General features: G+C 42.9%; 1 protein-coding gene across 6 annotated transcripts in view; it reads left to right on the forward strand.

Moving 5' to 3' along the window:
- SUGCT (succinyl-CoA:glutarate-CoA transferase) overlaps positions 1–14853 on the forward strand; it is a 1840030-nt gene that overhangs the window by 1076185 nt on the left and 748992 nt on the right. Inside the window, exon 13 of one of the 6 annotated variants that reach the window (XM_073630535.1) lies at positions 1431–1476. The exons of the other annotated variants lie outside the window; for them this stretch is intronic. Coding sequence (XP_073486636.1) covers positions 1431–1445 — 15 coding nt within the window. The 3' untranslated portion in view covers positions 1446–1476. Of the gene's footprint in view, positions 1–1430; positions 1477–14853 lie in introns of those variants that run through there. 6 annotated transcript variants of the gene reach the window in all.

Raw genomic sequence — 14853 nt, forward strand, 5'->3', positions numbered from 1 at the left:
GGGGGGAGCTGCTGCAGGAATTATGCTGGGTATACACTAGTTGAATTTTGAACGAAAATTCATACAAAAATTTGTATGAAAGTTTGTTTGAAAATTCTCAAAACCTTTATAATATTGTTTGAAATTAGTTAAAGAGTTTGTATGCTTTTAACCTTTGATTTTGGAATGAATGAACTTTACTGATTGAAAATGACATACACTGTTAGAAATTAGTAGAGAAAGTCAAGAAAAATTTCCATCCTGCTTTGAATTTTCTTGTCACTGTGGTTGAAAATGAATGTTGTTTCAACTCTCTAATGATTAGAAAAATTAATAAACGTTCTTAAAGCATTCTTAAGCTGGCCATTGATGAGTAAAACAAATGAATGAAAATTCTAAAGAAACATTCGATGACCCAATCCTTGTTTTAGAAATTTTCCAGCAAATTTCAACATTTTTTTCAAATAATTTTTCAACAATAAACATTGTTTTTTCCTATAAATGTTTTCTACTACCATACTGCTCATGCGCATTTCACTTATATATTTTTTTCAAACGACTGACCTATAAATACCATATTTATCGGTGTATAACACTCACCGGCGTATAACACACACCCCAAGTTTAGGAGGGAAGTTTAAGGAAAAAAACTTTTAGGAGGGAAGTTTAAAGAAAAAAACTTACATTTTGAATGCCCATTAATGCAGCCTTATCAGTGTCCATCTGCAGCCTTGCCCAGTGTCCATCTGCAGCCTTGCCCAAGTGTCCATCTGCAGCCTTGCCAAAAATTGCACCATGATCTTTTAAATTATTGCGCCACCGAGATAGACAGAGCCGGATGTCCTGTGTAGTCGGCTCCTCTCGTAGTCCCGCCCCTTGGCCCGGCTCTTATGATGGACACAACACCGGTCCAATGGCGGGACGTAACGGCTAGGAGATGGGACTGGGCGTGACTGCGAGCGGAGCTGAGCCGAGCCGAGTACACAGTACACTCGGCTCTGACTATTTTGGCGGCGCTCGTTCCCTCCTTACCCTCCAAGGCAGCGGTTCGGCGTATAACACGCACCCACGATTTTCCCCTGATTTTAAGGGGAAAAAAGTGCGTGTTATACGCCAATAAATACAGTAATTAGAAAATCATTATTTAAAAAAAAATTGCCTTGTTCGTTCATTCAGTTTCGATCATGAAACAGAAATCGAGTGTCACAGTAAGTACACTAACCATATGAAAATCAAATGATTGATTTACTGACTTGAATTTTCTATCCATGTACTGTAGGTCTCATTGTTTTCCATTTTCTTTTAATGTGATGATGTCTCAAAACACACGGAAGTACTAGCTTTTGGTTCTTCTGACTGTAATATCTAAATATCTGCAGGTGCTGTTTCAGCATGTCAGGAGATTTTTTAATGTGTGGTCCTCTTACCCAGTCTTTATGATTGAATTTCAGTTTTCTTCAATGTAGCGAAGAAGAATATCTTGAAAAGAAAGTTGTATCCATCCTCCAGGTAACATCTACAGTATCTCACAAACGTGAGTACATCCTTCACATTTTTGTAAATATTTTATTAGATCTTTTCATGTGTCAACACTGAAGAAATGACACTTTGCTATAATGTAAAGTAGTGAGTGTACAGCTTGTAAAACGGTGTAAATTTGCTGTCCCCTCAAAATAACTCAACACACAGCCATTAATGTCTAAACCACTGGCAACAAAAGTGAGCACACCCCTAAGTGGAAATGTCCAAATTGGGCCCAAAATGTCAATATTTTGTGTGGCCACCATTATTTTCCAGCACTGCCTTAACCCTCTTGGGCATGGAGTTCACCAGAGCTTCACAGGTTGCCACTGGAGTCCTCTTCCTCACCTCCATGACAACATCACAGAGCTGGTGGATGTTAGATACCTTGCGCCCCTCCACCTTCCATTTGAGGATGCCCCACAGATGCTTAATAGGGTTTAGGTCTGGAAACATGCTTGGCCAGTCCATCACCTTTACCCTCAGCTTCTTTAGCAAGGCAGTGCTCATCTTGGAGGTGTGTTTGGGATCGTTATCATGTTGGAATACTGCCCCTGTGGCCCAGTCCCTGAAGGGAGGGGATCATGCTCTGCTTCAGTATGTCACAGTACATGTTGGCATTCATGGTTCCCTCAATGAACTGTAGCTCCCCAGTGCTGGCAGCACTCATGCAACCCCAGACCATGACACTCCCACCACCATGCTTGACTGTAGGTAAGACACACTTGTCTTTGTATTCCTTACCTGGTTGCCACTATACACGATTGACACCATCTGAACCAAATAAGTTTATCTTGGTCTCATCAGACTACAGGACATGGTTCCAGTAATCCATGTCCTTAGTCTGCTTGTCTTCAGCAAACTGTTTACAGGCTTTCTTTTGCATCATCTTTAGAAGAGGCATCCTTCTGGAACGACAGCCATGCAGACCAATTTAATGCAGTGTGCGGCATATGGTCTGAGCACTGACAGGCTGACCCCCCCAACCCCTTCAACCTCTGCAGCAATGCTGACAGCACTCATATATCTATTTCCAGAAGACAACCTCTGGATATGACGCTGAGCATGTGCACTCAACTTCTTTGATCAACCACGGTGAGGCCTGTTCTGAGTGGAACCTGTTAAACCTCTATATGGTCTTGGCCACCGTTCTGCAGCTCAGTTTCAGGGTCTTGGCAATCTTCTTATAGCTTAGGCCATCCTTATGTAGATCAACGATTCTTTTTTTCAGATCCTCAGAGAGTTCTTTGCCATGAGGTGCCATGTTGAACTTTCAGTGACCAGTATGAGAGAGTGAGAGTGATAACACCAAATTTAACACATCTGCTCCACATTCACACCTGAGACCTTGCAACTCTAATGAGTTGCATAACACCGGCGAGGACAAATGGCTAATTGGGCCCAATTTGGATATTTTCACTTAGGGGTGTACTCACTTTTATTGCCAGCAGTTTAGACATTAATGAGAGTGTGTTGAGTTATTTTGAGGTGACAGCAAATTTACACTAACAAGCTGTACACCCACTACTGTACGTTGTAAAGTGTAATTTCTTCAGTGTTGTCAAATGAAAAGATATAATATTGTTATTATTATACAGGTTTTATATAGTGCCAAGAGAATGTGCAGCGCTTAATAAAATGAAGGCAGACATTACAGTTACATTACAATTTGGTACAAGAGGAATCAAAGGGCCCTACTTGTTAGAGCTTGCAATCTAAAAGGGAAGGGTCAATTGATACAAAAGGTAATAGCTGTGGGGGATGAGCTGATGGAGGAAGTAAAACAGTGTTAGTTAGAAGCAGGATAGGCTCCTTTAAAGAGGCTTCTTTAAAGAGAGGGGTGTACTCACTTTGTGAGATACTGTAAGTACACAGTTGAAATAGGCATGCGAACTGCTTACTAAAAAAAAAAAATTTGTAACTAGTCTGTTCAGCTCTTTAAAGAGAAGGGTTTTCAGGGATCGTCTAAAGATGGATAGATTAGGGGACAGTCGGACAGATTGGGGTAGGGAGTTCCAAAGGATGTAAGAAGCTCTGGAGAAATCCTGTAGGCATGCATGGGAGGAGGTGACAAGGGAGCTAGAGAACAGGAGGTCTTGGGAGGACCGAAGAGAGCAGCTTAGTTTGTATTTTGGAACTAGGTTTAATGATTTAGCTGGGGGCAGAGTTATGGATGGCTTTGTAAATTATTGTTAGTACTTTGAATTTTATTTGTTGGGTGAGTGGAAGCCAGTGAAGGGATTGGCAAAGAGGGGTGGAGGACAAGGAATGGTTGGTAAGGTGGATGAGTCTTGCAGCAGCATTCATTATGGACTGAAGGGGGGACAGTCTATGTAAAGGTAATCCAATGAGGAGGGAGTTGCAGTAGTCGAGACGAGAGATAACCAGGGAGTAAATTAGAAGCTTGGTGGTGTCATTAGTTAAAAAGGGGCATATTCCGGAAAGTTTTGCTGCGGCTAAGGCGGCATGATTTGAGCAGGGATTGTATATGGGCCGGAAAGGACATTTCAGAGTCTAAGGTAACCCCTAGCACCCTGACATGTGGGGACGGACTGATAGATGTGCCATTGATCTTGACAGAGAAGTCAGGGGAAGGGGCACGTGGGGGAGGAAAAATTAAGAGCTCAGTTGTAGATTCATTTTGAGGAAGTGGTTTGACATCCAGGCTGATATGTTTGTTAGTAAATCAGTGATGCGTGAGGAGATTGATGGGGTGAGCTGGGGGGCAGAGAGATAGATTTGGGTGTCATCAGCATATAAGTGGTAGTGGAAGCCATGGGAGGCTAATAAAATAATAAATAATTTACAAAAATGTGAGGGGTGTACTCACTTTTGTGAGATACTGTAAGTACACAGTTGAAATAGGCATGTGAACTGCTTACTAAAAAAAAAAGTTTGTAACTAGTCTGTTTAGCTCTGCAAGATAGCATGGGCAATAATGAATAAGCATCACTACACTAATGAGGTACTAGCTCTGTTCATTCTTCCCTATACTGTGCAGGGGATTTAAAAAAGCCACTATAGAGGCAGGGTACCTGGAGCAGCCTTAAAAAAACTCTCTTCTCATGTATAATACCTGGACAGCTTTATAGATGTTTTCTAATACAAAAAGGGTTAGAGGTAAGTGAGAAGTCAAAAATTAGCATTATTCCCGTGACTATGACAAAACAGAAAAAAAGAAAACCTCTAATAGAACATACTTACATACATCATAATTTTGGGAGCTTTTTATGCAGTAAAGGAGACAGAGATAAGATGTTTTGGCAGAGCAGACTTTTACATTAGACTTTACACATGTATTTTTCTTGGTTGAAAGAAAAAAATATGTGATTCAATAGATAAAGCTGAACTACAGCCAACTTAAAAGACAAAATGTAAAAAAAATTCTAGCATACACTGATACCTGCCTTAATCCAAGGTTCCAGTTGGTGTCCTAGTTTCCGATCTACAGGGCTGGAATGTGGGTGTGTACCTCTAACAGCAGCCATGTTGCATTCAAATAATATGGCTGCTGATCCTGAATGATTACAGTGCAGGTGGGATGATGTGAGAGAAGTAGAAACTAAAATGGTCAGCTTGCAAAAGCGCTTTACAGCTTTTGTCACAACCTGAATCGGTGGGTAGGAAGATCACAGGACTCCAAGTAAAGATAAGTATTAGTGGGCATTAAAAACTTTATGTAAAAAAAAAATGAGCTGCAGAAAGAAGGATCGGTAAATAATGAAGCCAAAACTTAGGTTAATTCTTGGAAGTTAATGAGATATGGTAACAAGAACTAATAGTAACTTAGTGACTAAGGCTGATGCAAAATATTTATGATAACATAACATTGATCCAATAAAACTGAGACTTCAATGGCTGTCCCTATGCAAAAGCACTTTTGTCAAGGTGCTATGGAAGGCTTTTTTCAGCAGGAAAACGGGGGAACACAGTCCTGGCACCTCCAGCACTGAATTCATGTAAAGGCAATGGGTGCTGGGGTGTGCTGCATCTGTTGATGCTGGCTTCTGGGAATCTATTGTAGTTGGAGCGGATCAGTTTTTGCAGGGGTGGTCTGTTGTTGCTGGTGTGGGATCTTATGTTGCTGGGAGGTCAGTTGTTGCTGGGAGGGATCTGCTGTTGGGGGGAGGGGTCTGTTGTTGCTGGCTTCTGGAGGGTCTTTCAATGCTGACTGTGGGGAGACCTGTTCTTGCGGCAGGGGGTCTATTTTTGCTGGGGGAAGCTATTGTTGTTGGCTGGAGGGGATCTGTTTTATTGCTTTTCTTACCATTAACAAGTTCCATACAAATTACTTAGTACCAAAAATGTTATGTAGCACACCCCTTCAGAAGCCACAAGTAACTGGGATCCCCCACCCTGCACAGCTAGGCACACCAAATTTCCACAGGCATTCATAGAACAGTCTGTGATGTTGTTTTTTTTGTTTTATTGTGGGATATAACTTGGATAGGGATGGGAGGTTATGGAATGCCCACTTGACTTCAAACAAACTTCAGGGACAACTTCTCCTATATACAGCTTCTCTTCTTCCTCCGTCTTCCTCCAGCACACTCTTGCTTGCAGAACCCAGCTGTAGTCATTTTGTAGCAAAGGCCCATTACAGGCCTAGGGTGACACAGCTCACACTTTCCCAGCACTTCCTCTCTGTGATCACTGATTCCAACACCACCTCTTCAGGCACCGCCAACTCACTTGGCTGCAGCTTCCCCTTTCACTAGCTCTCCGGGCTAACTTTTCCTCACAGCCCTCCAGACTGACACTCTCTCCACAGTCCTCCAGACTGATGCTCACCAGCTGACTCTCAGGAGATCTCCCAGACGTGCTGACCTGCTCCTGCCTCACACTTGCTCCCATGCTTCCGGGAAGGGTTTCCTCCATGTGTTGTAGGTGGAATCTTCAAGCACCTGAGCCCCAGCCCCGAAGTAACCCCCCCAGACTAGGGGGCCCCTCTCAAGGGCCAACGACAGCCTCCTCAGCACTCCATCTCCATATTACACCCAACTGCCCCTGCTGACATGACTCATACCTATTTATGAGGTGAGCTACTTGCTCCTTTTTGCTGAGGATTGGCCAGGGACTTCATAAATATGCCAAACAGCTCCTCCTAGCTTCCACCCACTACATCTAGAACCTTCTCCAAGGTTCAAGAAAACGGGGGGGGGTCACCAGAAGATCTGTCTGAATGAGTCATCCAGCCTCCCTGAGTCACTAATCCCTGACCCAGATTCAACCCAGGCCAGGCTCTCAGCCAAGCCAATTTGCCTACTCTAACAACTAACTTATTTACACGAGTACACTAGCCAGAGGGTGCTACAGTTACATGCTTCTTTATTTCCTAAAAGGGGTGGTTCTGGGAGGTGGGTAGGGAGTGAAACCAAGGAACAGTGCTTGGAGGTGGGTAGGAGCGGAGATAAGGGGTGACTTGGAAAGGAGGATTTCCTGCACCTATACTCTTAGAAAAAAAGCTCTGGTGCTATGACTCTAAAAACAAACATATTCAACAAATTAAGTAATAAACAATAAAACATGCACAGACAAGGCACTGAAAGCATTAAGGTAAAAAAACAAAAACAAAAGACATTCTAGTACATTTACAACCTTCAAATCCCCAAACATCTATCTTCTGTGCTTTTCACTGATGCCTGGCCTTCGGCAATCTGTGCTGTTCTCCTTTTGTGGTTCAAGAGGAGAGGTGAGGGCAGGGTGACTGCCAGGAGCTGGGAGGAAGGAGGGCATGGGGCACACACACATACAAGGGTGTATCCTTAGTAGCCAGCTAGGCAAAGGAGACAACAAACAGGGTGGTGGCAGCAGCAGTTTGGGGACTAGATGGGCAACCAAGAAAGGTTTATTTTCAGATAAGCAGATGGTACATTAAATGTAAGTCAGGACTCCCTGAACTAAAATTAAAAAGGGTTTAGTATCACTTTATTGAATGAGCTGTGTAGTTTAATTCAGAAAGTATTATATTTACCTGCATTGTATATAATTCTTGCTTATATTTATTGTAGACGCTTGCTGAAAACATTTATATCACTCCAGTCAGTCATTGATGACTTGTGAAAAAAAAGAGTTTGTGGTGAAAACACTGGGAAACAAATTGTATCTTTGATTGACAAGAGAAGAAAACCAGAGCTGTCAAATTCCAGACAGATGTGACTGTTAAAAGGCTCATATTTAGAGCAGCAGTTGTTATTAGACCGGAGGCTAGTAAAGAAATGACACCTGTGAGTTAAAGATGACCTTCTGCTGAAAGTGGTAAACACATGGCAGCTGCAAATCTCACAGGGATATTTATGGAGGCTAACACCTTGGTACAGGGGAACAGCTAGATTTGTACAACAAATACAGAGAACCTACCAGCATTACACATAATATCTCTTCACTTGTGTGTTCCAATGTCACACCAGACCTTGGCAAGTAAACAGAAATGCTAGATGAGAACATGACAAAATACTTTATATCATACTAACTTTAATGTATAGTTCCTTGAATGTGTTTTAAGATTCAGTGCCACATAAACAACAATTTAACCACTTTAAAGAGATGGTAAAGCTTTGTTTTTTTAAATAACAAACATGTCATACTGACCTTCACTGTGCAGTTCGTTTTGCACAGAGTGGTCCCAAACATCCTCTTCTGGGGTCCCTCAGCGGCGCTCCTGGCTCCTCTCCACATCGAGTGTCCACGTTGGAGAAGCTCTCTCCTACGGTGGACACCCATGTGGGCGCGCTCTCGAGTCCTGCATCTGTGTCCATTCACAAAATGCAGGACTCGGCCCCGCCCCCCCGGTGCCGCATCATTGGATTTGATTGACAGCAGCGGGAGCCAGTGGCTGCGCTGCTATCACTCTGTTCGAACAGGACACGAGACACCAGCTAGAGCTGGTGTGCTCGTTCCCAGACGGTGAAGGATCGGGGTCAGGTAAGTAAAACATTGGCTCGGTGGGGCTGCAGCACCACAGGAGGTTTTTTCACCTTAATGCATAGAATGCATTAGGGTGAAAAACCATGAGGGTTTACAACCCCTTTAAGACCGAGCCTATTTTTCAAACTTATTGTTTACAAGTTAAAATCGTTTTTTTTTGCTAGAAAATTACTTAGAACCCCAAACATTATATATATATATTTTTTCTAACACCCTAGAGAATAAAATGGCGCTCGTTGCAATACTTTCTGTCACACTGTATTTGCACAGTGCTCTTCCAAGTGCACTTTCTTTGGAAAAAAATACACTTTTTTGAATTAAAAAATAAGACAAGAGTAAAGTTAGCTCTTTTTTTATATTGTGAAAGATGATGTTACACCGAATAAATTGATACCCAACATGTTATGCTTCAAAATTGCGCCCGCTTGTGGAATGTCGATAAACTTTTATCCTTAAAAATCTCCATATCCAATGTTTAAAAAATTCTACAGTTTGCATTTTTTGAGTTACAGAGGCAGTCTAGCGCTAGAATTATCGCTCTCGCTCTAACAATCGCAGTGATACCTCACATGTGTGGTTTGAACATCGTTTTCATATGCGAGCGCTACTCACGTATGTATGTGTTTGCTTTTGCACGCAAGCTAGGCAGGGCGCGTAAAAAAATTTTTCTTTTTTTTTTCTTATTTATTTTACTCTTTATTTTTTTTTTTTTACACTGTTCTTTAAAAAAAAAAAAAAAAAAGTGTAATTTTTATTCCTATTACAAGGAATGTAAACAGCATGACAGGACCTCTTAAATATGAGATCAGGGCTCAAAAAGACCAGATCTCATTTTTACACTAAAATGCAATTAAAAAAAAATGTTTGAAAAAAAAATCCCTTTAAGAGCTATGTGCGGATGTGAAGTTTTGATGTCGCTTCCGCCCTGCAATGGTGTGGAGCTGGGTGGGGGCCATCTTCCCCTCACTCAGCTCTATACCACAGAAGGGACAGGATCCAATCACCTCCGCCACTGCCGGCGGCCTTGGTAAGTGGCGGAGGGCACCAGAGCGTGGCGGGAGGGGGGCCCTCTCCCACCACCGATAAAAGTGATCTTGCAGTGAATCCGCCGCTGAGATCATTTTTATCTGAAAGCAGACCGCCCGCTGAAGAAGTTGATACCGGGGTTATGGCAGCTAGCTGCTGCCATAACAACGATATTCCACTTCACAGTGCCATCATATAATCATGGCGGGCGGTCCATAAGTGGTTAAATCTAAACACAATTCTGCAGCTCTTGAACGAGAACCTTCACTAGACATATTGCTGAAAAACAGATTCATCAGTCATCAAAAACCACTCCATGATTTCCACAAAAATAGCATCATTCTCCCAAAATATGTGGTCATAACCTTATCCTGCTCAGATGAAGTATTACAATTCCCAGTATAGGTGTTCCAATTGGAAATATAGCAGCAAAGTCCCATGATACCCATTGCTCATAAGTTCAATATGCTTCCTCCTGAGGAGGTTATGAGTAAGCGCTACCTGTAGCGCGAAACACGTTAACTTTTAGCTGTACCCCACACTGCTGCCCATTTGAGAGGTGTCAGCTTTTAGCTGTGCAATGTCCTCCTTGAAAGCTTTCTCTACCCTGTCAGCGAATCGCTCCAGGTCCTCTCTGGTAGGTAGTGACCAAATATGGGGCTTGATGTCCTCATCCCCCAGGAGGTCTAGCGCATCAGAGCCTCTGTCCATAGGGGGATGTCGTCAGGGGAGGTAGGGGGGACAGATTTACTCACCAACCCTGGGGAGGGAATCAGGGAAGTGGCAGTCTTCTGGAGCTGAGCAGCAGTGTGTTGGAAGGCTTTTGCGGCCTTCTGGGCCTTTGCAGTCGGCGCCATCTTGGAAGCATCACGGATCTGTCCACGGGTCCTGGGGAAAAAGGATTCCAGCTGTCCCTGTCGTGAACGGTCAGTCCTGGCTGGGAGGATAGCCAAGGCTCTGGGACATGGTAGGAGCTGCATGGAGTGAGAATCCCCCTCTGTAGCAGTGAATAAGTGCGGTGATGGTGCGGAGCTGAGGACACACACGTCTTCACTCTTCCATAGCCAGGACATGTTCCCTGAATGGCGATTTTAAATTGCAAGACCGCATTGCAACTGTGAGACAAGTATTTGGCTTCAAGGTGCAGAGTGGCCCCATTGAACTCAATGAGAACTTGGACAGGTGGTGCTGACTATCAAATTCTGCAACCTGCATTAAAAATGACGCAGCTGTGAATTAAAGCATCGTAGCCATGGCATGTACAGTATACAGCCGTGTCGGACTATATGACAGCTGGCTTCTGAAGGGGCATGACCAAAAAAGGTCTGCTGAATATCTACTGATCAGCGCTCTCAGCCAATGGCTAAGAGCACTGACTGGAGTGTTCCGGCGGGGGGCCGTCCCGTGGCAATAGAACAGCAGGGGAGATCACTGTACTAACATGTGCGATAGACCACAAAAGAGAGTACCCCCCTTAGAAGGGGACTTTAATAGACCACCAACTCTTGGTTAAAAAATGTGTGTATTGTGTATGGAATGTATTCTTTGTACCTTTGTATGTTATAGACATCTCTATGTCTTTTTAAAAGTATACTATTAAAAATATATTTTTTATCCAAAGAGTTGGTGGTCTATTAAAGTCCCATTCTAAGGGGGTACTCTCTTTTGTGGTCTATTACGTGAGGGATGGGACCACCATACTCTATATTTGCCATGATGGAAGCCTCTTTCTTGTTTAACATGTGTGATAATACAGTGGCTCTGACTTGAGGTGTCAGTTTTTTTACGTTCAGCCTGCTGGGTTGAACGAACAAAAACTAGCAGTGTATACTAGGCATTAGGCTGCATTCACATTTGATGTTTTCTGAATGTGTGACAAACTGCACAGGTAACGAGCTTTTTGCAGTGCATTTTGGAAATGCACTGCAAATGCGCATATCACTTGTGATGCCATTAATTGTTAATGACACCACAAATGCAATTAGCAGACCTGTGTTTTTCCATGTGGCAAAGCTGCATACCTTAAAAGGTTCTAGAGCCCCTGTGATGTGTTTGTCACACCTAAGGCAGCCCATTCAAGTGAATGGGCTACCCTATGTGCCAAAAACAAGCAAAAAAAAAGCGCAAGCAGGAACTTGTATTCCCAAATTATAAAGGGGGTTTCAGGGGTGGTATATAGAAATGGCTATATATATATATATATATATATATATATATATATATATATATATATATATATATATGGCTGTCCACTGGCTCCTAGCTCCAGCACTGCAGTGGCAGCTACCTGCAGTTCTAGGCTGCTGGCTTTATATTCACCCCCTCTCCAAAATCCTAAAGATTCTGTCCCCTCACTCCAGCAGCAACCCCAAAACCACCCCAGAAGCACTGCTCCATTATATCTTTTCATGTGACAACACTGAAGAAATTACACTTTGCTACAATGTAAAGTAATAAGTGTACAGCTTGTATAACAGTGTAAATTTGCTGTCCCCTCAAAATGACTCAACACACAGCCATTAATGTCTAAACCACTGGCAACAAAAGTGAGTACACCCCTAAGTGAAAATGTCCAAATTGGGCCCAATCAGCCATTTTCTCTCCCCAGTGTGATGTGACTCATTAGTGTTATAAGGTCTCAGTTGTGAATGGGGAGCAGTTGTGTTAAATTTGGTGGTATCGCTCTCACTCTCTTACTGTTCACTGGAAGTTCAACATGGCACCTCATGGCAAAGAACTCTTTGAGGATCTGTAAAAAAGAATTGTTGCTCTACATAAAGATGGCCTAGGCTATAAGAATATTGCCAGAACCCTGAAACTGAGCTGCAGCATGGTGGCCAAGACCATACAGCGGTTTAACGGGACAGGTTCCACTCAGAACAGGCATTGCCATGGTCAACCAAAGTAGTTGAGTGCACGTGCTCAGCGTCATATCCAGAGGTTGTCTTTGGGAAATAGACATATCAGTGCTGCCACCATTGCTGCAGAGGTTGAACGGGTGGGGGGTCAGCCAGTAAGTGCTCAAACCATACGCCGCACACTGCATCAAATTTGTCTGCATGGCTGTCATCCCAGAAGGAAGACTCTTCTAAAGATGATGCACAAATAAGCCTGCAAACAGTTTGCTGAAGGTGAGCAGACTATGGACATGGATTACTGGAACCATGTTCTGTGGTCTGATGAGGTCAAGATAAACGTATTTGGTTCAGATGGTGTCAAGCATGTGTAGCGGCAACCAGGTGAGGAATACAAAGACAAGTGTGTCTTAACTACAGTCAAACATGGTGGTGGGAGTGTCATGGTCTGCATGAGTGCAATGAACTGGGGGCTGCATGAGTGCAATGAACTGGGGAGCTACAGCTCATTGAGGGAACCATGAATGGCAACATGTACTGTGACATACTGAAGCAGAGCATGATCCCCTCCCTTCGGAGACTGGGCTGCAGGGCAGTATTCCAACATGATAATGACCCCAAACACACCTCCAAGACAACCACTGCCTTTGCTAAAGAAGCTAAGGATAAAGATGGTGGACTGATCAAGCAAGTCTCCAGACCTAAACCCTATTGAGCATCTGTGGGCATCTTCAAATGGAAGGTGGAGGAACGCAAGGTCTCTAACATCCACCAGCTCCGTGATGTTGTAATAGAGGCATGGAAGAGGACTCCAGTGGCAACCTGTGAAGCTCTGGTGAACTCCATGCCTAAGAGGGTTAAGGCAGTGCTGGAAAATAATGGTGGCCACACAAAATATTGACACTTTGGGCCCAATTTGGACATTTTCACTTAAGAGGTGTACTCACTTTTCTAGCCAGCGGTTTAGACATTAATGGCTGTGTGTTGGGTTATTTTGAGGGGACAGCAAATTTATGCTGTTATACAAGCTGTACACTCACTACTTTACATTGTAGCAAAGTGTAATTTCTTCAGTGTTGTCACATGAAAAGATAAAATAAAATACTTACAAAAATGTGAGGGGTGTACTCACTTTTGTGAGATACTGTAAGTGCCTGGTAGGCAAGTGGTTAAGATCTCCTAAAATCGGAAAAAACGATATCTATTTCCATATCCCTATTATTGCACCTATTTTCCAAGCTGCTTTGAATATGTAGAAGAGAATACATGGTCTGTGGATTAAAAATAAAGAATTCACTGAAATACAATACAAAATTAAAAGCAGTGCCTAATAGTACAGGAATGATTCGCAGGACGAATTTGCATACAGGCTTAAAAATAGAAGCAAAACTATACTGTAAAATATATCCATAATTTCATTGGGGTCACCCTTGACAGTAGGGTAAAATACACATAAAAACCAAGTCATGGTGCTAAAATACTATAAAGAGCAAATGATATTAAAATCAACACTTGAAGATTAGCCACTTGCCTATTGGGCACTTTCACCCCCTTCCTGCCCAGGCCAATTTTTAGCTTTCAGTGCTGTTGCATTTTGAATGACAATTACGCAGTCATGCAACACTGTACTCAAACTAAATTTTTATGATTCTTTTGAGACTGATAGAGCTTTCTTTTGGTGGTATTTAATTACCACTGGGTTTTTTTTTTTTTTTTTGCTAAACAAATGAAAAAATGAACGAAAAAAAACAAAAAAATATATTTTTTTTCTTAGTTTCTGTTATAAAATGTTTGTAAATAAGTAATTTTTCTCTTTCACTTATGTGCGGTGATGAGGCTGCAATTATATGTTGCACTGATGGGCACTGATAGGCCGAACTAATGGGCACTGATAGTTGGCACTGTTGGGCACTGACGAGGCGGCACTGATAGGCGGCACCTATAGGCAGCACTGATTGGCGGCACTGATAGTAATCACTGATAGGCTGCACTGATTGGCACTAACAGGCATCACTGATTGGCTGCACTGGTGGTCACTATTAAGGCTGCACTGATAATCAGTGCCCTGATTGTCAGTGCAGATGTCCCCTGTGTGGATTTGCTGGTTTTCGTCTCTCCTTTCTTCACACGCTGTCAGCGTGAGGGGAGAGTTGCCAAAAACAGCAAATCCTGTTTACATCCATGATAAGCTGTGATTGAACACAGCTGATCACCTGGTAAAGTGCCGCCGTGATTGTCTCTCTACCCCGAACACAGATCACTGTCGACGTGTGCCACAGGGGGCGCGCAGGCAGCACAAGCAAGGGAGGATGTCATATGTAATATAAGTGGAGCCCCGCTGTAGCCGTCATTCTGCTATAGCGCAGTCGCGGAAGGGTTAACTTTTGTTGAGAAAAGAAACAATCCCATCTGGATGATCAATGTACATTGCAATGATGTTAAACTTGCAGCGTCATGTTTTCTACTCTGGAGAAAAAGCTGTTTGTTCAACTATGTCTTATGGATACTGATTCCTAATAGGAGGGTATGGTTTATTATATTCAGC

Source organism: Aquarana catesbeiana, linkage group LG05 (genome assembly GCF_042186555.1).
Source record: "Aquarana catesbeiana isolate 2022-GZ linkage group LG05, ASM4218655v1, whole genome shotgun sequence".
NCBI classification, from domain to species: Eukaryota; Metazoa; Chordata; class Amphibia; order Anura; family Ranidae; genus Aquarana; species Aquarana catesbeiana.